Source organism: Thunnus maccoyii, chromosome 2 (assembly GCF_910596095.1).
Source record: "Thunnus maccoyii chromosome 2, fThuMac1.1, whole genome shotgun sequence".
NCBI lineage: Eukaryota > Metazoa > Chordata > Actinopteri > Scombriformes > Scombridae > Thunnus > Thunnus maccoyii.
In genome coordinates this window covers 34328167-34352637 of record NC_056534.1, presented here as the reverse complement: position 1 = coordinate 34352637, position 24471 = coordinate 34328167, and the positions used below count along the sequence as shown (strand labels likewise).

Here is a 24471-nt window from a genome sequence, read left to right as displayed (position 1 = left end):
ACACAGAAGAAACCCCAAAATGTATCGTTATTACTATATATTATTATTATTGTTGAGAGAGAGGTTGGAGAATTTAGATTTTTGTAGCAGTAATTTCACAAATTTCAGCTTCAGGCACTGGCTTCACCTCTCAGCTATGATGGCTGCAATGTGTTGCAAATCTACATGCTGCCAGGAATATAAAGAAATCTTTCAAAGATGTACATTACTGATGCTGAAGCATGCAATTTTTTATAGATCCAAAACACAAGGCAACAAAGTTCAATACAATAATTAAGTTAATTAATAAAAGAAATTAATATTAGCTAATGAGCGAGATGTAGGAAATGTTTTATTTCCCTCCAGCAATGGTAATAAAATTTAAACACACCAGATGAAACCAATAATAATGTGCTACAATTTCATGTTATCAGTGTATTCTACATTACATTCATCCCTTTCACTTCCAAAGGAGAGAAACCACAACACTGATGCAGAGAAAACGTGATATGCTCAAAGAGTGCCCTCCAGTGGATGTTGTGTTAACTGCAGATGCTTTAGTCGCAAGTGCAGCCGTGGTAACTGCTCTCGCCTGTCCCACACATGTGCCCACATTTCCTACTTTGTCCACAGCAGCCAGCTCTACATCCTGTGAACAGCAGGAGGCGCTGTAGGTAGCCACTGTAACATTCTCGCCCCCTGCTCCAACCGCTGTGCTGGTGTTGAAGGTACCATTCCCTTTTCGGATGGTGATTCTTTCAATGCCGGTCCCATTGATGCCATCGGTGAGGTTAGCGATGAATTCCCAGTGGAAGGAAGCACAGAGCGATGAAGAGAATGGACAGCTGGCTGATGTATTGACAACCTGGCACCCTGGGCGGTTAATATCTGTCACCTGGAGACACAGAAACAGCAATAAGCCCTGAGCAATTCATTTAAGCAGCTATGAATGGTAATTTAACATGAATAATTGTTACGCCAAACTTTGACACTTTAGTTTACTTAGTGTAACCACAAAATATTGGTGACAGTAATATCAAATCAAAGAAAAACATGAGCATCTGTCCTTTGGTCTCATTTGTTTGCAGTCAACATACATTATATATATTTAACCATTATTTATTACAACTGATTTGCCAATAATATATTTGTGTTTAAAACTATTACACATACTGTGTATGTTGTAATAGTCACATACTGAGTACTGTTTGGCACAAAACTCTTATCAGGCTCTTAATTGTCACTAAACCAGCTCCTTATCCTTTTCTCTTACCTTGGCAGCAACAGAAAACCTGAGGACAGCGTAGTTGATGTCGGTGGCAGCTGCATTTTCTGCTTCAATAGTAAGGGTCACATCTGTTCCTGATGCAGCACTGGCTGGTACTGTTAAGGTTACAGTACCGTTGGCTTTACCTCCACTGCCTGCTGCTACAGTGACAGTGCTGGGTGAAGTGGAAGCATAGCTGCGGTCATTGTTTGCTCGCACGGTCAACGTCCCAGTTGCGGTGTCATTAACAACTCCATTGGTCATTGTAGCAACTGTGAAAGGGATGGAGATGGTGGAGCCTGGTTCTATGTTGGTGTTGTTGGCTTGGGCCTGGAAAAGTGGCAGCAAAGGATGACGGTAAGAAAAGGCAGATAGAGATAGTTAAACATTTCTTTTCATATTGTACAAGATGATATGTTGATGGATATTGATTTGAGCATGGAGCTGAAAGAAGCATAGTAGTGTTAGGGATGTGGCTTTTCAAATAATAATCATATTGGTACAATATTCACTTCACTTAGACACAAAACTGAAAGATATTGAGCTCACAGTAATAGAGATGCTGGAGGTCTTGATCTGTGTGGAGGCCTGCCTCTGGAAGCTGCTTGTTGTTGACCTGGAGGTGGAGCTGTTGTCCTGTCCTCTCAGGCGAACAACAAACTCACCTGCTGGTACATTACTGAAACGTACCAGGAAGTTACCACCTCCTAACTCCTGTGGATGAACAGAGAGAAAGACAAATGTTGTCACAGGCAGTAACATGATATCACAATAACAAGAATTTGACTACTGTTGACTATCTGTCTGCACTCGCATTGCTTTTCCAATATTGCAAAAGTCTACAACATGCCAACTAGTTGTGATTAGGAATGTTCTTATGTTGCAGACCTGCTCTGTGAATTAAACTGTGCCCACTGTATCATAAAATGCCACAAATTATTCAAATTTCCTTCCATGTTTTGTCTTGAAATGAATGAGAATGGTCAAAGAATCACACACAAGGTTTCATGTTAACCTTTTAACTACTGAAGTCATGAATACATCAATTGCCAGTTATCCAAAGCTTATCTAAAGTTTCTGTATTCCAGGCAAACAACTAATTCCAGTTCATTTCAACACACTATGAAAATCAACTTCTATAGACATAAAACCTGCTTGAGACAGGTAATTCATCTCTGTAACCCATCTTGTTGCCAGCCAAATCTTTGTCAAATACTTTTAAACTCTAGCGGTGCATTCAGGACATATACCATGTAAGAACATATGAGAATCACCTGTTGGAAAATGTAGTGAGCAGTAAGCAGTGATGTAAAGTATTCACTGTATTTGTAAGTACTGGGTTAGGTTATCTTAGTTTATCAAGTATAACACATGACATGCCTGCAATGATCCGTTGACCTCTGTTGGCCCTGAGCTGTCAAACAGAGTCACTTCTGTGACCTTTACTGTGTCACTTCCTGTCACAGACACCATGAGGCTAGAATTCCCCCCTGAAAGTTTTGGCAAGAAGAATAAAGTGGGTGAGTATCATTTAGACCTGAACAAAATGTACACAACTGAAGAAGACCGAGGGGCTCTGAAACAGACAGAATAGCAGGGCTGATGGGTTTTCATTCACAAGGATTTTCGGAAATGTAAAAGAGGATTTTCGAGGCAGGGAGAGTCTAATGATCATTCTTTTAAAGATTATGCTGAAGAAGATGACAATAAACGAAAAGTGGTCTGACCTGAAAGAGGGCGTCCCTCCTTCAGACTGAAGTCCCCATGGGCTCCCACATGTGCTTCCACAAGGTTATAAATGAAGTTCACTGAACTTTGACCTGATGTACACACACAAAACAAATACAGCTGTAGACAGAAAATAATAATAAAAATAAAAGATGTTTTGGTTGAACCATTAAATTAACACCTTCAATTCCACCATACTACTGACCTATGACCTTAACAGAGTAGGGGTTATTAGAGTTAACACTGATTTCCCACAGTCCTGTTTGATTGTCAGTGTTGAGGCGTAAACGGCGTAGGTTTCCTGCCGTGGTGAAAGATGCCAGAGGACCACTAGACTGACTGGAACTCTGAGATACACCTGGTGGGGAAGGAAACATGTTAAATGTAATATTTAGCATATCATTACTATCATTATCAAAAACAGATGAATCCACTGTTAACAAGATTTGTAGCAATCAAAATGGGTCCTAATTTGAGAGACAATAATGAAGGTTACAACATTGTAACCCTAGTTCTATAAGCACAGATGGAGCCCTCTACTGGACTCTATGGATAATACTGTCCTCCAATCATATGCACACAATTGCCACTGAAACTTGCATGTACTTAGTCGGCCAATCAAGATGTGTCTACTGATTATGTGTGTCTCACACAGTATAAAAGGCAACATCTCGCTGCAGCTCTCATCCTGAAACAACTTCAGCATATGGCATAGGAGCATTAGGGTCTATAGGTAGAGGGCTCTGCCTGTGCTTATAGAACTAGGGTTACAATATCATAACCTTTGTTCGATCTCACACAGGCTCCGCCCTCTACTGGACTCTATGGGTACAGTAGGTGGAGCCCATTGAATGTTTGCCCTGCCACAACATGTCATGAGACTGCCTCACTGAGCTGACCGGCTATAAGTTAGTCTCCGCAGCCCTCCTATTACTTTATAATCCCAGCTGCTTAAGAAGAGCAGTAGGGGGCCCAACCCAGCCCAGTTAACATGAACATAAAACTGGGTGTAACCATGGCTTAACCTCGCAGGGGTCAAAACCATACAACAGACACCCTGCACATCTCATTCCCCGAATGCAGGTGTATATTGCCCGAGGTGGGGTCAGGTGTACCACATCTGACACTCACACCACCCTTTTTACAAGTCCTGAATTGCTCGTTTGAGCCCGGACCTCGAAAAGGAGTCAAGTCCAAGAGATAGAGCCTTATGAACAGACAAGGCATAGACCAAGACATTGCTGTGCATTTGTCCTTGACACTCACCCCACTGAATAAGGCCATAGATGCTGCTACAACATGTGTGGAATGTGCTTAGGCCATGGTGGGGGGTCCTTACCTGCCTGCCTGTAGGCTTGGGAAATGTATTCACAAAGCCACACAGCTTGGATAGGGCTTTACTGGCCACTCCCTCTCCATAGTACATGAACAGCTGTCCATGTGCTGAAAGGGGGCCGTGCATTCAACATAACATACCAATGCATGTACTGGACACAATAGATGCAATTTTGCCTCCCTGACATGCCTCCCAAACATAGTTCTTGACCTAAATGAACTCATGTTCTTGGGAACAAAGGGGACAGAGCCCCCTACACTTGGGGAATGGACCAGGGCTGGGCCACAAACATCTGGGTCATCTCGGCGAACCACAGCACCAAACGGCAATCTGGGGACTATCAGGATGAGTTGTCTCACTCTTTCCAGCAGAGGAGGAATGAGACAAAGAGGAAGAAAAGGTGTAAAGCAGCCTCCTTGGCAAAGGTGTGTGTGCAAACGTGTCCACCCCCAGGGGTGGATCATCTTGAAGCATAGGGAGAACCAGAATGGGCAGTGGGTGGTGATTCGACTGGCAGGTCCATCTCCGCTCCCCCGGACTGGGGGCCGCCTCTTGACATGAGGTTGGCGTCAAGCACAACTCCCAGATACTCCGTCTGCTGGCATGGCTGGGCGATGCTCTTCTTCCAGTTGATGGTGAAGCCTAATCAGGTTGGGTGCAGCACCAACTTGGCTGTGTGGAAAATGGCCTATTCTCTTGGCCATGACAATTATGTCGTCTAGGTAAAGAAGACCTTCATGCCCTGGTTGTGCTGCATCCACACACTTGCTGAATGTGCGGGGAGACAGGGAGTAGCCAAACAGTAGCCTGTTGTACTCATAGGCTATCCTCTGAAAGGAAAAATGCAGGAACTTCCTGTGCCAGCTCGACGTGAAAATAAGCATCTTTCAGCTTGATGGTGGTGATGGTTGATGGTCACCTGGTTGAACCAGATCCAGCAATCTCCTGATGGTTAGCATGCAGAACGTCTTTTGGGCAATACACTGGTTCAGAATGTGGAGATCCAAAATAGGTCTGAAACCTCCCGTATTCTTGGGAACCAGGAAGTAAGCAGAGTAAACTCTTTCTGTTTGTCATGAGTAGGAAAGATGGACACAATAACATGCAGTTGTGATGCCACTCATTGTAAAACCGTGTCAGAGGACAAGTGGCCAGCTTGGGGGCAGCGGCCAGGAAGCTGTGAAACTTTGATTCAGCCCTCTCCCTCGCCAAACCTTCCATAAATGGAAGACTGGCCCATGGGGGGCTGGTATCGAAAGAGCCAATCGTGGTCATGGGAGGGCCAGTGCTGCAGTATCTCCGTTGAGGTGGTCTGGGAGGTGACTAAAGTGGCAGGGGCTGGCAGTGCTCTACTCTGCCTGCATGCTCTCCTCCTTGTCGTGGTGTTGCGTCGGCTGTGTCTTCTCCTCATCCAGCCTATTGAAGCACTGAGCAACAACCCAAAAAGCCCATCTGGAGCTATGGGAGGTCCCAGGAGGTCTTTTCTGTTGTAGGGCCTCATACTATATGTACATGAGACAAAGGCAGGCCTGCACACAGTCGCAAAGCCTGATAACAAAGAAAGAAAGGTGCCAAATCAAACAAAGGGTCTTCAAATGGACTTCAACTCCCATCATGCTCTGTTTAACTCACACCTAGGCCTAGGTGTGAAATCTGGCAGAGTCAAACTCTTGGCTCCCATTGGACGAGACCCGCCAGATTTTCTCTTCCCCGCTGTGACATCACTGAGGGTATAAATACCGAAGCTGCTACTTGAACAGCGCTTCCCAGCTCCTCACCAGCTTATGTAAGGAAGTAACTCCCTTACGTACTTGACTGTAACTAGACCACACAATCTCTGAAGAAGATCACTGTGCAAACCAGCGCTCTTCACCTTCCCTGCAGAAGGAGGATGAAGGATAACAAGCCTCGCTTGTCTTTAACTGAGTCTACTCCACTGAAAGATGGACTTCCTTCTCAGGAAGGAAACCAGTCCCGCTACTGGTGACTTCGTTTTCAGCGGCTCCTTCCAGGACACTTCGACACACTGCCAAATGTGTGGGAAAGGAGACAAAACAAAGGCAGGTTGAGCCGGATGAGCTGGGCAAGCCAGGCTGTAAAAGCCTTCACGAAGCCAGCTGACCGGTTCTGGCAGGATAGGGGGCTAGGGAGAGCTCTACACGCTCTGCTACCATGGCCATAACTGTCGGGAAATCATGACGAACTGAAGTCGGTGGTGGATTTCCGGTCAGTGATGTTGCAAAAACAAACAAGATGTTGTTGTCATCATCCATTGGTGAAGCCGCTTGGAGAGTGTCAGTCGAGATCAATCTCGAGCTCTGGTTCCCTCTCGTCACAGCAGATAGAGATGTCAGACAGCTGAAAATGGTCCCACTGCTGCCGGTGTTGAGTCCGAGGCACTTGAAGCAGAAGAGATGCCCGTCAGCGGCAGTAATTAGACCGGGGCATGACGGGCAGGAATAACCTTAGAGCAGCGACTCCATCCATGGAGAAGTAAGATCAGTGAGCTGATTTCGCTATCACTGGAGTGAGAAGGATGAGAGCTGTGGTGAGACGTTTCCTTTTATACTGTATGAGACACACGTAATCAGTAGGTGCGTCCTGAATGGCCGGCTAAGTACATGCAAATTTCAGTGGGTGATTGCGTGCATGTCATTGGAGGAAAGTATTACCCATAGAGTCCAGTAGAGGGCGGAGCCTGTGTGAAATAGAACAACACCTGAGGAGTTGGTGAGATTGAAGGTGAGAGACGAGGCTCCTGTGATGTAGGCGGTCATGTCCCTAAGCGAGTCATCAACAGTAAAGGTAAAACTATCAGGCTTTCCAGGATTCCTCCCTACCTGAAAAACTGTCACCTGAAAGAGGAAGGGACATAAACGGCACATTTATACACATACAGTACCGTCTTCAGTCAGACATGAGTTTTTTGTTTAAAGTCTTACCACAGCGCTGGCTGATGAATCCTCTATAACACTTGTAGCCAGAGAGAGGTCTGACTTGGTGACCTCAATGGCCTGACCTCCAGAGGCTTGGGCTAGGTCACGGTACAGTTGGGCATCTGATTGGCTCATTGAGCGTGAAGGCGCACCCCCAATGTCTCTGCGGCGCCTTCGACTGGGGAGGACATCCGTCAACATGAAAGTGACCTAAAAGTGTGAGGATAGATAAAAAATGTGAACGTAAAGGTCATATAAGAATGATACATGAATAACACTATTTACCATAAAAGTAAACTCATTTTGTGACTTACAGCATGTTTATATGAGCCCACAAGTCTACATTCTGTTTTATCATCTCTTTCTCTCTATGGGATGCATTGACATTTGAAGAGCAAGAATGGTGATGGAATTGGCTCTCACCACAGACTTGGTGCTCTCTATAAGGGCAGTGATGGTGCTTTTTAAATGAGCATCTTTAGCTGGAGCATCAGTGAAGACAAAGATCTCAGAGGAGGGTGGAGCCGCAGTCAAGGCAAGCTGTTGACCACATATAGGACAGGAAAAGCAGTTTTTCATTAGAATATTAGACTAAAAATGAGATAAATTTGAATGAGAAATGATTTTGGTCAATTATGCATCAATTTGTTCACTGATAAGTATGACTGGGCAACACTTCAGTTTTATTGGTTAGTAACATTAAGTGGAATCCTATCATGTGTTGTTACTTGTCCAAATTGAACATTTGATTATTGCATAAGGGTTCATCATATTTGTATCATTGTATCAGCACCTGCAGTCCAGACAAGCACAATTCTGGGATGTCTCCTCCTCCACTAGCAGTCAGCTTGTTGATGCTGTCTTTGAAGATGTCTGCATTGGTTGTCTTCATCAGAGGTCCAAAACCTGGATATAGAATAGATAAGTGATTCCAATCATGCAATTTATTATATGCAGTTTCCTGTGGCTACTGTGACAAAACTACAAGCATACACATTTAGTTTACAATGGTAAATATGCAGTTTTACAGTATTTTTTCATATTTACAATGGAACTAAGCCTACTTTATATGAAAACAAGAAACTGACACCTAAATGGAGTCAGAGGCAGCATATGCATGAGTAAATTACACTCAAACAACAACAACAGTCCGTACTTCTCTATACAGAACTACAAATACTGTACCTCTGTGTGAATTACCTACCTGGGTCATTGAAAGGTACCAATATGTAGGTAAAGGGCTCCTGCAGGGTTCCCCTCTTGCTGTCAATGATGTCAAAAGAAACTCTCTTAGCTTCAGCTATGTCATCGGTCATACTGCCTGTGGTGTCAATGACAAAACACAGCACAGTGGACTGGGAGAGGCCCATCAATCTGCAGGAACACAAAAGAGACAAAACACAAGTATTTCTGCATGCTATTAGTGGGCTTTTCTTATCTGGATTATTTTGCTAGGAGCCCCACTGCCAATAATCAGTGATTACTAGAGGTGTGTAGAAGGCCCAGTATTTGTATTGTATTGTATTTTTTGAGGCAGCAAAATTATATATGTATTTGAATAAAAGTGGAAAGAGGCTTAAAAATCCTGTTTTTGTTTTTATTACGCTTTTAATTTTAGAAAATTAAAGTGTTACAATAAGTGTTCATGAATAAACTACCTTACGAAGGAGGTCCCCACACCGAGTCTCAAACTGGAGACTCCCAGATCATAGATGAAGGTGCTGACTACTGAGCTAAAACTTTACTCATCACCTCACTGCAGACAGACCTCTACCTATTTATACACCCATAACACAGAGACAACACAGCGTGTAATGTATAGGGAAGAATGTCAAAGGCAATTATTGCTTTGCACTTTTCATTTATTGCCTATTTTTTACAAGCTAACTATGTGGAAAGGAGAAGGGGATCAACAAGTTATGGAGAGTCCCTTGGGAGCACTTTAGTGTGTGTTAGTAGCTCAGCTTTATCCCCGAAGAACAACCCCAACTCCGGGAGTGATGTCCAAATTAGGAAATGTGCGTCATGTAGCAGGTGGATGTGACTCCCCTCGTTGAGACCTGCTGATAGACGTAACAGTGAAGCATAGGAGAGAGACTGAGATAGTGATGTAACCGACCTGTGTCGACCAAATAATCGTGAAAAAACCCACTATTTGTGCTTTGCTGAATAACGTATTTGTATTCGGGCATACCGCTAGTGATTACCATTTGATCTTGATACTGCAACTGCCTGTCTAAGGTGAATTTGGGTCATACCGCAGGAAGTTCTTGTCTCCAACAGCTACTCTGATGTCCTCCAGTAGCTCCATAGTGGCATCCACAGCCAAATCAGCTGCTTTGTGGTGAAGCGAACCATGATTGGATGTAACGTCATCCTTATTGATGCCGCCCACTGGCTCCTGTTTGCTTGTCTGGTCAAATGAACCTCCATGGCTGCATTTACCTTTGAGCAGAGATAAACAAGCTCTGAGTCTGTACCAACCCACATCACATTCATGGTTAGCTGAGGACTAATTGTGGAACACAACACAAATTTACACAATTCCTTTAAGTTACCTGCAGGTTTTGATCTGGAGAAGAGACTGAAGTAGCCTGTAGTGAGAAGCCCCTGCTGCAGCAGGTCTGGCAGAAGGTTGTTAGTACAATTCCCTCCTATACAACTTCTACAGGTTGGAGTACTTGGGCCTGCAGCAAAATTTAGTAAATGCAAACATGTAGTGTATTTACTAAGCTATAGGTGTTGAGGGAAACATGCTAAAAATTTTGAGTAATAATGTGTACATTTTCATATGTGGATTTGGGCGTTACGAGCCGTTGCAGGGTGGGTATTTGTTAACTAACAGGTAACAGATAGGGTGACAATGTGTCTTGTGTGATTTCTCACTCAAGCCTATACAGTCATTCTGCTCAAGCAAGAGTCTTTGTGGACAAGAGTTTCTGTTGAAACCAGTCAGTGGTATCATACCTGCCAGGTTCTCAAAAGGTTGGTCAGGTCTGATCAGAGTGCTGTAAGGGACAGTGTTCCCCAGCTCCACCCAGTTGCTGTGGCTGTAGAAGTCCTTAATACACAAAATATTACATATTATTAACAACACCACCATTACTTGTTTTGATCATGCCTCTTACCTTCAAAAATAGCACCATCATCCCTCAAAAAATCATCACCCTCACCTGTAGGGGGTGAAAGACTCGTCCAAGAGTCCACCTCCCTGCGACAAAATTCTTCAGCTTCACACTGGCTTTCACATAAGACACACCTTAACAGCACAATAGAAGACAGTTAGGTGCAAGCAAAAGCTGCACTAGGCAAGATGTGATAATATAGTTATCCGCTTATGCTAAAATAAGTATCCCATTACATTTTATTGAAATGCATCAGATTCTCCTTAATTGACCATGTTTATTCTCATTTATAGAAATTTGTCCAACTGTCTTCTCCACCTTCACTACACTTGACTCTAAGCAGATTATATCTATTTTTCTATTAATATTTAGGACCACTAACTTGTTGAATTTTCTCGTGGATGTTTCCCATTTATTTACTGCAGATTTTTTAATTCTCTTCCTCTGCTAAAACTGTCTGGCTACTGAAGTTATATTAGCTATCTGTGGTTTGTGCATATTACACATTTGCTATTTGTGGCAGATAAACTGACCACAAGTTGTTCTAAAACTACATTTTAGGCTTTGTGTTCAAAACATCTTAAATATAGGGTCCAATATACTTTTTCTAATATTGTGTTTATTGGATTATGGAGGTCTTATGGAGGAACACAACACATGAAGTGTACCTTCTGTAATGAGATCCCGTCCTGCCTGGAAGGCTTCATCATCAAAATGGTGCCTGTCACTCAGCATAAACGCTACGTCCACCTTTGCGTTGCCAAAGTACATTTGGGCAATGGAAGTTTGGAAGATGACAGTTGACAGGAGAGAAGTGGAAGTGCCTACAGAGGAACACGCCCTTTGCACTTTGTCAGCTGACAGACTGTTATCAATCTGTAGACAAAGAAGTGACAAATAAACGACTGATTAAAATTTTAACACTCTACTTTCGTGTCACTATGGTCTTTGGTCTAAAAACTTCTGCACAGACAGAAAGGTAGACCTTAAGACAGGAACAGGTTGCTAAAAAAAAGCAAAAGAGTCTGCCACTAGTGGAATACTTCCAAGAATGTTTATCATTAAATGTCATCAGTATCTGAGATAATGTCCCTTGTTCAAAATTCAGCCATAATTATAAATAATCAGTATTTATCAATTTATTTATAATTTGCCAGCATCATGTGCAAGAAGCCGACTTCTGTAAGACTATGTGTTTGATACCCTCACCTCCTGAGGGAAAACATTGTGTTAGTATACCGGAACAAAAGAAAAACATGACTGAGCTCATGTCTCTAAATAGAAAGGTGCAAAACATATTGAATGCACTACGGTGCTTCCTGTTGTGTTTCAGTGTGGTTTTCCAACTTACAACCAGGCTGAAGTTCTGTCCCTCAGAGGCAGCAAAGTCTCTGCAGACCTCAGCTGTCTTTCGGAGGACCGCCCTGTTCGTGATGTGACGGTGAGTGATGGAATTCCCATAAAGTGAGAAGAGTGGTTTGAAGCCGTGAGCAAGACCTGGAAAGGAGAGGACCACTGCCACCAGGAGCATGACTGTCTGTCTGGCAGTCATGGTGGTGGAAGAGCAGGAGGGTAAGGAGGGTGAAGTTGAAAGAAGTAGAAATCTGGTTTTCTATCTGTTTTTAAACCCTCCTCTTTCTGCCCGTTCTCAACTCTTACCTTCACCTGATCTGACTTTCTCTATTGCTATTGCCCGCACCACAAATCAACTGAACACAAGTAGGGGAATTTAGGTCATCTATCTCTTGGTGTAGTCAGGCACAGAGAGGTTACTGGCAGTGAGCCAGGTGCAATCAGGCAACAAGAGGCAAGTGAAAACACCTGAGAAAGAAAGGGAACATGAAAATCAGCACAGACAGCAGCTAGGGGTAAAACAAAAAGAAACAAATTATAATATTAAATAAATAGTACATTAAATGTGAGATTTCTTTTAATTTTAGGGTTTGCATGAACACAAGGAAATATTGTTCAAATATGAGAATCTTTATTTCGAAGTGTTTAACACGATCCCCATGAAAATATGCATCTCATGTATTCAGACACTTAAATATTTTCAAGTAAAGATTAATTTAATCTGAAGAACATATCTCGAAAAAGGACAACACTCATAATTTTAAAACAAAAGTTACAAAGTGATATGTGTAAGATCACTGCTAATGCAAATATTAAATATATACAAAAGATGCAAATTAATTTTACACACTCTTACCTTAATGTGTTCTGCACTTAACCAGCAGTCTTATTCAGATGTTGGCACCGCTTCAGTCTTAACTATGTCAGTATTCCAATATGTACGCACAGGTAGATTGTATTGTGTGTGGACCTATGTGTTTCCTGTGTTATCTGAAACCTGTCTGAGTATGTGTGTATGACTGTGTGTGTGTGTACCGCTGTATTTGAGAGACAGTGAGAGTTTGCCCTCATTCCCTCCTCTTATAGATTAGTTACGTCTCGCTTGAGTGATTTGGTTGTTCCAACAAAGAACTCCCACACACCCTGCATGGGATTTTTGCAAGTTTTTTTGTGAAAACATGGGTGTGAGTGTGCTTATCACAACATTCTTGTACTCTATTACGAATTTGATTTTTGTTTTAGCAACCCCAGATTCATTTGACTTTCCATCCACACATCAATACACAGGGGGAAACAGTTAGCCTGGTTCTCTCTAAAGTTAAAAAAAATATACCCACCACCACCTTTTAAAGCTCACTAATTACACCTTTGTATCTTGTTTGTTTAATCTGGACTCAAAGAGAAATGTAAAAATGACAATATGTGGTTCTAGAGGCAGTTAATGTGCTGTAATTATTTATCGACAAACAACAGTTTAGTATCAGTCAGCTCAACCCTTGCGTCCAGCATTTCCAATTGTAGCGCAGGTTGCCAGATACAATTGGTGAGCACAGATTTGGTATAGTTCTTTGTGCTGGCACAACGGTACCAAACCTGGGAACCTCCTTGTAACAAGAAGACTCTGTAAAGTTGTGCACTATCACTGTGCCTGGCTGTTAAATTGTCATTTTTACATTTCTCTTTATGTATGGATTAAGTAAACAAGACACAGTGCATTGATTACTGAGTTTACAGGTGTTGGTAGATGTTTTTTCTTTAATTTTTTCATCTTGGACAGAGCCAGGTTTTTTTTCCCTTGGGCTTCCAGTCTTAATGCTAAGCTTGGCTAACCACATCCTGGTTATTCATGCACTTTTATTTGTCACGGTTCTGTAGGTCGTTTGTACCTGCACTCCAGATCGACCCAATGGCGCATAATATGCTGCATTCCAAAACCATTACAAATCACTGTGAAAAAATGATGTTTTATGGTTCGACAACGCTGTGGTTAAGTCTGGTTAGGTTTAGGCACAAAAACCACTTGGTTAGGGAAATGTGGCAGATTAGGTTTTTCTTTTTTTACTTCTGGCCCACTTAACGGGCTGGATTCAATGATTCATCTGTGCTCTAATTACTGTGTGGCGCCGTTCAGCGATATATATCTAGGCAGGTGACTGCTCCTCAGATGGACATATTTAACTCTTTTTGGAGCCTGGTTGCCGTGCGGCTGGCATGTGCACAGTTTGGTGTTAGTTACTGGCGTGTCTGCTGTGTTTCCTCACGATCTGGTCTCCCAGCAATTGTAAGGTGTATATTTTTAGTTTTCCTGTGCTGCACGTTCAGTGTGTGCCGTTGGCATCATATCTGCTTCTGCTCCTTTATTTTACAGCATGGTCTGCTCGTCTCCTGGCTGCATACCTGGAGTAATATCGCCTCACTTTGAGCCCTTGCTTAATGCAGCTTGGTCTTGGTCAAGGTAGGCTGGCTTAATCTTATTTCATTAACTTTAAGCCACTTTTACTTGGCCTCCAGCTACATGTAACTTTTTCTTTTTGGTCTCTGATCTGCTGTGATAGTGATTGAGCTCAACCTCCCGCTGCTAGGAAGCTGCACCTTCACTCTCTTTGGTATGTATACGTGAGTTTGCATTACTTTTAATTCAGGTGTAGTTCTCAGTTGGTAATGTTGGTGTGTCATGCACTTTGCAGGCATTTTTGAAGCCAGGCTGTGGACTATGATGGGTGGCCATTTCCAAACCCCTGGCCCCTACTCCATGGGTAACTGCTGTTCTGTCTTTACATCACTCTATCAGCTGTCTCTATAGATCTACATTTCTACAACAGCTTGTTTTGTTCTGTCTTTACATCTCTTCATCAGCTGTTTTGTCTCTCTGTTTCCACACTTCCACTCTGCGATCATTGTCGGTATATGGACTGGTTTTTACTTGTATTGTTTTTTTTGGATGTTTTGTTTCCGCATTGCAACCAGTTTGGCTCCGTGGCTTTCTCCACGCTCAGTTTAGTTGGGAGTGAACTGAGCTGCCCATGCAGGGCACTGGGAATGCTACTTGTTCCACTGTCATAATATAAGCAGTGTGTGTTTCTTTTTTTTTGGTGCCTTTCTTTCTTTGGTTTTGGTGCCTTCCATTTGGACAACTGTGTGTGATGTGTGGGTATTTGCTTTTTTTAGTTACAGTTAACCACTGAGGGGCATTTGCATGTAGTTTGGTGTTACTGGTTACAGTGCTATTTTGCATTTTGTAGTTTGTGGCTCTTGACTGCCACTTTAATAAAATTGTTGTTATTGGAATCTCATCTTTTGTTTGTTTGTTTGTTTGTTTGTTTGAGCCTATTTGAACTTTTCTCAAAGTGATTAAGTTCAGCAATTTCCTTGGGGTGTAATTCCCCGAGGTGGTGTAGTCGACACTATTTTAAAAACTCCACCTGCTCTGGCCACAGAAAGATCATGGTTTGCATTAAAATGTTCACTTGAAGCATAGTTACAACTTCCTTAATGTTAGGCAACCTTTGTTGTCATGGTAACACTAAACACCATGTTATGGTTTTTAAAAAAACTGCCCCAACTTGCAGTTGGAATGGGGAGCAAACAGTGGTGTCCTGCAGCTATGTCCATTTATCGCCACTTTTTGACATCTAACTGTCTATCTAGCCCTGCACCCAACCTGCCTCTTCCTAATAAGCAAGTCACCTTATGTAGACATCATCTGAACTGTGTCACCATAAATACTATGGCTGCTAGATGGCGTCTGTCACTCAAATGTAACTATAGGTTGTTTTTGGCGACTGAATTTACGACTAATAGGGTTGTTTTTTTTCCCTGTCCCTGTGTGGCCCACACACACTATCAATCCTCTACAATAACCTGAATCAGTGAATACTATTGATATATTTTTGACATATCTTGTCCGATGTCATGATTTTTCTGCTGGGAAGTTTTCAGTATTTATTGCTCACCACCATCACTACAGTCAAACGGCAACCACTACAGCTCTCAGTTAAGGAAAACAACAAGAACACACTTTTATTTAAGCTTTAGTATTCCCATTGTACAACAAGGATTTTTAAATTTGCCACAAAGCCACACATCAGAAGAAACCCTCAAACTTATCATTATTACTATATATTATTATTAGTGAGAGAGAGGTTGGAGAATTTTGATTTTTGATGAGCCCATTGACTTTCCAGTGAGTATAGTCTGAGATTTCATGAGCATGTAGCAGTAATTTCACAAAATTCAGCTTTAGGCACTTCTACACTGGCTTCACCTCTCAGCTATGATGGCTGCAATGTGGTGCAAATCTACACGCTACCAGGAATATAAAGAAATCTTTCAAAGTACAGTTCTGATTTTTCACACATCCAAAATACAAGGCAGCAAAGTAAAATACAGTTATTTATACATCAAGAAATTATTAGTTGAAGAGATGCAGGAAATGTCCTATTTCCTTCCAGCAATGGTGATAAAATGTAAACACACCAAATGAAACCATGTGAAATAATGTGCTACAATTTCATGTTATCAGTGCATTCTACATTACATTCATCCCTTTCACTTCCAAATGAGAGAAACCACAACACTGATGCAGAGAAAACGTGATATGCTCAAAGAGTGCCCTCCAGTGGATGTTGTGTTAACTGCAGACGCTGTAGTCGCAGGTGCAGCCGTGGTAACTGCTCTCGCCTGTCCCACACATGTGCCTACATTTCCTACTCTGTCCACAGCAGCCAGCTCTACATCCTGTGAACAGCAGGAGGCGCTGTAGGTAGCCACTGTAACATTCTCGCCCCCTGCTCCAACAGCTGTGCTGGTGTTGAGGGTACCATTCCCTTTTCGGATGCTGATTCTTTCAATGCCGGTCCCGTTGATGCCATCGGTGAGGTTAGCGATGAATTCCCAGCGGGAGGAAGCACAGAGCGATGAAGAGAATGGACAGCTGGCTGATGTACTGACAACCTGGCACCCTGGGCGGTTAATATCTGTCACCTGGAGACACAGAAACAGCAATAAGACCTGGGCAATTCATTTAAGCAGCTATGAATGGTAATTTAACATGAATAATTGTTACGCCAAACTTTGACACTTTAGTTTACTTAGTGTAACCACAAAATATTGGTGACAGTAATATCAAACAAAAAAAACATGAGCATCTGTCCTTTGGTCTCATTTGTTTGCAGTCAACATACATTATATATATTTGACCATTACTCATTTTGACTAATTTGCCAATATTTGTGTACAAAACTCATATCAGGCTCTTAATTGTCACTAAACCAGCTCCTTATCCTTTTCTCTTACCTTGGCAGCAACAGAAAATCTGAGGACAGCGTAGTTGATGTCGGTGGCAGCTGCATTTTCTGCTTCAATAGTAAGGGTCACATCTGTTCCTGACGCAGCACTGGCTGGCGCTGTTAAGGTTACAGTACCGTTGGCTTTACCTCCACTGCCTGCTTCTATGGTGATGGTGCTGGGTGAAGTGGAAGCATAGCTGCGGTCATTGTTTGCTCGCACAGTCAACGTCCCAGTTGCGGTGTCGTTAACAACTCCATTGGTCGTTGTGGTGACTGTGAAAGGGATGGAGATGGTGGAGCCTGGTTCTATGTTGGTGTTGTTGGCTTGGACCTGGAAAGGTGGCAGCAAAGGATGATGGTAAGAAAAGCAGATAGAGATAGTTAAACATTTCTTTTCATATTGTACAAGATGATATGTTGATGGATATTGATTTGAGCATGGAGCTGAAAGAAGCATAGTAGTGTTAGGGTTGTGGTTTTTCCAATAATAATCATATTGGTACAATATTCACTTCACTGAGACAGAAAACAAAGATATTGAGCTCACAGTAATAGAGATGCTGGAGGTCTTGATCTGTGTGGAGGCCTGCCTCTGGAAGCTGCTTGTTGTTGACCTGGAGGTGGAGCTGTTGTCCTGTCCTCTCAGGCGAACAACAAACTCACCTGCTGGTACATTACTGAAACTTACCAGGAAGTTACCACCTCCTAACTCCTGTGGATGAACAGAGAGAAAGACAAATGTTGTCATAGACAGGAACATGAGATGAACACAATAGTAAGAGTTTGACTACTGTTGACTATCTGTCTGCAATCTCATCACTTTGCCAATATTGCAAAAGTCTACAACATGCCAACTAGTTGTGACTAGGAACATTCTTATGTTGCAGACCTGCTTTGTGAATTAAACTGTGCCCACAGTATCATAAAATGGCACAAATTATTAAATTTTCCTTCCATGTTTTGTCTTGAAATGAATGAGAATGGTCAAAGAATCACACACAAGGTTTCATGTTAACCTTTTAACTACTGAAGTCTTGAATACATCAGTTGCCAGTTATCCAAAGCTTATCTAAAGTTCCAATATTCCAGGCAAACAACTAATTCCAGTTCATTTCAACACAGCATGAAAATCAACTTCTATAGACATAAAACCTGCTTGAGACAGGTAATTCATCTCTGTAACCCATCTTGTTGCCAGCCAAATCTATGTCAAATACTTTTAAACTCTGGCGGTGCATTCAGGACATATACCATATAAGAACATATGAGAATCACCTGTTGGAAAATGTAGTGAGATCAACTGCAACCAATGACTTCCCCCAAGATAGGAAATATAAAATATTTCAAAACATTTTTCAGTTTTAAGCAGTGATGTAAAGTGTACAGTACTGGGTTAGGTTATCTTAGTTTATCAAGTGTAACACATGACATGCCTGCAATGATCCGTTGACCTCTGTTGGCCCTGAGCTGTCAAACAGAGTCACCTCTGTGACCTTTACTGTGTCACTTCCTGTCACAGACACCATGAGGCTGGAATTCCCCCCTGAAAGGTTTGACAAGAAGAATAAAGTGGGTGAGTATCATTTAGACCTGAACAAAATGTACACAACTGAAGAAGACTGAGGGGCTCTGAAACAGACAGAATAGCAGGGCTGATGGGTTTTCATTCATAAGGATTTTCAGGAATGTGAAAGAAGATTTTCAAGTCTAATGATCATTCTTTTAAAGATTATGCTGAAGACAACAATAACCGAAGAGTGGTCTGACCTGAAAGAGGGCGTCCCTCCTTCAGACTGAAGTCCCCATGGGCTCCCACATGTGCTTCCACAAGGTTATAAATGAAGTTCACTGAACTTTGACCTGATGTACACACACAAAACAGATTAGTAGGGCTACCATTCACAATAGCAAATACAGCTGTAGACAGAGACCTGCAAAATAAATGATCTTTTGGTTGAACCATTAAATTAACACCTTCAATTCCACCATACTACTGACCTATGACCTTAACAGAGTAGGGGTTATCAGAGTTAACACTGATTTCCCAAAGTCCTGTTTGATTGTCAGTGTTGAGGCGTAAACGGCGTAGGTTTCCTGCTGTGGTGGAAGATGCCAGAGGACCACTAGACTGACTGGAACTCTGAGATACACCTGGTGGGGAAGGAAACATGTTAATTGCTATAACATTTAGCATGTCAATAAGCACTATTTAAGACATTACTACCATTATCAAAAGCAGATATCCCCACTGCTAATGAGTTTTGTAGCAATCGAAATGGGTCCTTATTTGAGAGACAATAACAACACCTGTGGAGCTGGTGAGATTGAAGGTGAGAGTCGAGGCTCCTGTGATGTAGGCGGTCATGTTCCTAAGTGAGTCATCAACAGTAAAGGTAAAACTATCAGGCTTTCCAGGATTCCTCACTACCTGAAAAACTGTCACCTGAAAGAGGAAGGGACAGAAACGACACATTTATACACATACAGTACCGTCTTCAGTCAGGCATGAGTTTTTTGTTTAAAGTCTTACCACAGCGCTGGCTGATGAATCCTCTATAACACTTGTAGCCAGAGAGAGGTCTGACTTGGTGACCTCAATGGCCTGACCTCCAGAGGCTTGGGCTAGGTCACGGTACAGTTGGGCATCTGATTGGCTCATTGAGCGCGAAGGCGCACCCCCAATGTCTCTGCGGCGCCTTCGACTGGGGAGGACATCCGTCAACATGAAAGTGACCTAAAAGTGTGAGGATACATAAAAAATGTGAATGTAAAGGTCATATAAGAATGATACATGAATAACACTATTTATCATAAAAGTAAACTCATTTTGTGACTTACAGCATGTTTATATGAGCCCACAAGTCTACATACTGTTTTATCACCTCTTTCTCTCTATGGGATGCATTGACATTTGAAGAGCAAGAATGGTGATGGAATTGGCTCTCACCACAGACTTGGTGCTCTCTATAAGGGCAGTGATGGTGCTTTTTAAATGAGCATCTTTAGCTGGAGCGTCGGTGAAGACAAAGATCTCAGAGGAGGGTGGAGCTGCAGTCAAGGCAAGCTGTTGGCCACATATAGGACAGGAAAAGCAGTTTTTCATTAGAATATTAGACTAGAAATGAGATAAATTTGAATGAGAAATGATTTTGTTCAATTATGCATCAATTTGTTCAGTGATAAGTATGACTGGGCAACACTTCAGTTTTATTGGTTAGTAACTTTAAGTGGAATCCTATCATGTGTTGTTACTTGTCCAAATTGAACATTTGATTATTGCATAAGGGTTCATCATATTCGTATCATTGTATCAGCACCTGCAGTCCAGACAAGCACAACTCTGGGATGTCTCCTCCTCCACTAGCAGTCAGCTTGTTGATGCTGTCTTTGAAGATGTCTGCATTGGTTGTCTTCATCAGAGGTCCAAAACCTGGATATAGAATAGATAAGTGATTCCAATCATGCAATTTATTATATGCAGTTTCCTGTGGCTACTGTGACATTAAGCATACACATGTAGTTTACAATGGTAAATATGCAGTTTTACAGTATTTTTTCATATTTACAATGGAACTAAGCCTACTTTATATGAAAACAAGAAATTGACACCTAAATGGAGTCAGAGGCAGCATATGCATGAATAAATTACACTCAAACAACAACAACAGTCCGTACTTCTCTATAAAGAACTACAAATACTGTACCTCTGTGTGAGTTACATACCTGGGTCATTGAAAGGTACCAATATGTAGGCAGAGGGCTCCTGCATGGTTCCCCTCTTGCTGTCAATGATTTCAAAGGAAACTCTCTTAGCCTCAGCTATGTCATCGCTCATACTGCCTGTGGTGTCAATGACAAAACACAGCACAGTGGACTGGGAGAGGCCCATCAATCTGCGGGAACAAGAGACAAAACATAAGTTATCTTATCTGGATTATTTTGCTGGGAGCCACACTGCCAGGAATCAGTGATTATCATTTAATCATGTTACCAGAACTTCAAAAACCTATCATATTATACATATAACTGTAACTGCCTGTCTAAGGTGAATTTGGGACATACCGCAGGAAGTTCTTGTCTCCGACAGCTACTCTGATGTCCTCCAGTAGCTCCATAGTGGCATCCACAGCCAAATTAGCTGCTTTGCGGTGAAGCGAGCCATGATCGGATGTAACGTCATCCTTATTGATGCCGCCCACTGGGTCCTGTTTGCTTGTCTGGTCAAATGAACCTCCATGGCTGCATTTACCTTTGAGCAGAGAGATAAATACAAGCTTAGATTCTGTACCACCCCACATCACATTCATTGGGACGACAGGGATGTAATCAATTATCAGTGGAGAGCAAGATTACCTGATCATGGGAGAATATTTTAACAATATCAAAGCTGAGGTGTTTTAAACTTTATTCAGGTGTGGAGAGATTTCATGTGAGACAATACACCTTTTAATTATGGTTTAATATTGGGGGTCACCTGCTCTAGGCCAGCTCTTACTTTGAAGATCTGATTACATTTTTAATATATCTGATGACTACTACTGTATCACTTGGTTCTCTTTTGAGTGGAAGCCAAACATCAATAAATATTGCTAGCATAGATATGTTAGCTGAGGACTAATCATGGAACACAACACAAATGTACACAATTCCTTTAAGTTACCTGCAGGTTTTGATCTGGAGAAGAAACTGAAGTAGCCTGTAGTGAGAAGCCCCTGCTGCTGCAGTTCTGGCAGAAGATTGTCATCACAATTCCCATTTATACAGTTTCTACAGGTTGGAGTATCTGGGCCTGCAGCAAATTTAGCAAATGAGACAAAAATAAACATACCCTAATATAATTATAAATAAATGAAAATATGTTTGAAAGAAAAACAATAGTTTTACAAATGTGTGTGATAGATTATATTTCAAATGTATCACTAATGGACTTTTTTGTGATGTGTGATGTGTTTGACACAGGTAAGTAAATGCAAACATGTAGTGTATTTACTAAGCTATAGGTGTTGAGTGAAACATGCAAAAAATTTTGAGTAATAATGTGTCCATTTTCATATGTGGATTTGTGAGTTACGAGCCGTTGCAGGGTGGGTATTTGTTAACTGACAGGTGACAGATAAGGTGACAATGTGTCTTGTGTGATTTCTCACTCAAGCCTATACAGTCATTCTGCTCAAGAAAGAGTCTTTGTGGACAAGAGTTTCTGTTGAAACCAGTCAGTGGTATCCTACCTGCCAGGTTCTCAAAAGGTTGGTCAGGTCTGATCAGAGTGCTGTAAGGGACAGTGTTCCCCATCTCCACCCAGTTGCTGTGGCTGTAGAAGTCCTTAATACACAAAACATTACATATTATTAACAACACCACCATTACTTGTTTTGATCATGCCTCTCACCTCTAGAAATGGCACCAACATCCCTCAAAAAAATCATCACCCTCACCTGTAGGGGGTGACAGATTTGTCCAAGAGTCCACCTCCCTGCAGCAAAGTTCTCCAGCTTCACACTGGCTTTCACATAAGACACACCTTAACAGCACAATAGAAGACAGAGTTAGGTGCAAGCAAAAGCTACACTAGGCAAGATATGAAAATATAGTCATCTGTTTATACTAAAATAAGTATCCCATTACATTTTATTAAAATACATCAGATTGTCCTTAATTGAGCATGTTTATTTTGGTGTCTGGTTTGGTCATTGTTGGGAAATCTTTTATAATAGGAAAGATTGAAGTGAAAGAGTAAAATCATTTATAGAAATTTTGTCCAACTGTCTTCTTCACATTCACTACACCTGACTCTAAGCAGATTATATCTATTTTTTCTTGTTGATATTTGGGACCGCGGACTTTTCTCATTTATTTACAGCAGATTATTTAATTCTCTTCCTCTGCTATATCTAAAACTGTCTGGCTACTGAAGTGATATTAGCCATCTGTAGTTTGTGCATATTACACATTTGCTATTTGTGGCAGATAAACTGACCACAAGTTGCTCTAAAACTACATTTGAGCCTTTGTATTCAAAACATCTTAAATATAGGATCCAATATACTTTTTCTAATGTCGTGTTTATTGGATTATGGAGGTCTTATGAAGGAACACAACACATGAAGTGTACCTTCTGTGATGAGATCCCGTCCTCCCTGGAAGGCTTCATCAACAAAATGGTGCGTGTCACTCAGTATAAACTCTACGTCCACCTTTGCATTTGCAAAGTACATTTGGGCAATGGAAGTTTGGAAGATGGCAGTGGACAGGAGAGTGGAGGTGCCTACAGAGGAACACGCCCTTTGTACCTTGCCAGCTGAAAGGCTGTTATCAATCTGGAGACAAAGAAGAGACAAATAACTGACTGTTTAAAACATTAACACTCTACTTTTGTGTCCCTGTGGTCTTTAAAAATAAAAAGAGGGCAGGTTGTTAAAAAGCAAAAAAGTCTACCCCTAGTGTCATCACAACTTCAGTACCTGAGATAATGTCCCCTGTCGTAATGTCCCTGTCATCCCAATGAATGAGATAATGTGTTCAAAAGTCAGCCGTAATTATCAGTATTTATCTATTTATTTATAATTTGTCAGCATCAGGTGCAAGTAGTTGACCCTAATTAACTTCTGTAAGACTGTGTGTTTGATACCCTCACCTCCTGAGGGGAAACATTGTGTTACATAAAACATATGATTGAACTCATGTCTCTAAATTGAAATATGGAAAACATATAACCTAGATATGTTAATCTACCACAGTCCTTCCTGTTGTGTTTCAGTGTGGTTTTCCAACTTACAACCAGGCTGAAGTCCTGTCCTGCGGAGGCAGCAAAGTCTCGGCAGACCTCAGCTGTCTTTCGGAGAACCGCCCTTTCCGTGATTTGGCGGTGAGTGATGGAATTCTCATTAAATATAAGTGGTTGGAAGCTGTGAGCAAGGCTTGGGAAATAGAGGACCACTGCCACCAGGAGCATGACTGTCTGTCTGGCAGTCATGGTGGTGGAAGAGCAGGAGGGTAAGGAGGGTGAAGTTGGAAGAAGTAGAAATCTGGATGGATACTGTTTTTAAACCCTCCTCTTTCTGCCTGTTCTCAACTCTTACCTTCACCTGATCTAACTCTCTCTAATGCTATTGCCCACACCACAAATCAACTGAACACAAATAAGGGAATTAAGGTAATCTATCTGTGTGTGTAGTCAGGTACAGAGTGGTTACTGGCAGTAAGCCAGGTGTAATGAGGCAACAAATGAAAACACCTAAGGAAGAAAGGGAAAGTGACAATCAGCACAGACAGCAGCTAGAGGCAAAATAAAAAGGAAATTTAAAAATGCTTACAAAAAATTATAGCAAATAGATATTTCATACATTAAATGTTAAGAAGTTTTTTTGTAAATTTTAGAGAGCACAATGAAATATAATTCAGTCAAATATGAGAATCTCTATTTCAAAAATGTTTAACATGATCCCCATGAAAATACGAC

General features: G+C 41.7%; 1 protein-coding gene across 3 annotated transcripts; it reads right to left on the bottom strand.

Annotated features, from left to right (window-relative positions):
• Nucleotides 1-309: 309 nt before the first annotated feature.
• On the bottom strand, nucleotides 310-24166 carry LOC121881265 (von Willebrand factor A domain-containing protein 7-like). 3 transcript variants are annotated; one of them, XM_042388982.1, is made up of 19 exons: nucleotides 12581-12745; nucleotides 12031-12192; nucleotides 11723-11912; nucleotides 11040-11247; nucleotides 10420-10505; nucleotides 10214-10307; nucleotides 9805-9933; nucleotides 9505-9691; nucleotides 8451-8620; nucleotides 8040-8152; nucleotides 7670-7786; nucleotides 7253-7456; nucleotides 7030-7165; nucleotides 3180-3332; nucleotides 2974-3066; nucleotides 2627-2736; nucleotides 1796-1960; nucleotides 1253-1576; nucleotides 310-874 (listed from the first exon to the last, which is right to left on the bottom strand). In XM_042388982.1, the coding sequence occupies exons 3-19, from the start codon at nucleotides 11900-11902 to the stop codon at nucleotides 440-442; spliced, it is 2904 nt and encodes a 967-aa protein (XP_042244916.1). In that variant the 5' UTR covers nucleotides 11903-11912; nucleotides 12031-12192; nucleotides 12581-12745; the 3' UTR covers nucleotides 310-439. The 3 variants fall into 3 exon arrangements, with proteins under 3 accessions (XP_042244916.1, XP_042244900.1, XP_042244909.1); XM_042388966.1 differs by having other exon boundaries at nucleotides 11723-12192; XM_042388975.1 differs by lacking the exons at nucleotides 8040-8152; nucleotides 8451-8620; nucleotides 9505-9691; ... (5 more) ...; nucleotides 12031-12192; nucleotides 12581-12745 and adding exons at nucleotides 20330-20442; nucleotides 20736-20905; nucleotides 21075-21261; ... (3 more) ...; nucleotides 23125-23329; nucleotides 23788-24166.
• Between the last annotated feature and the right edge of the window lie 305 nt (nucleotides 24167-24471).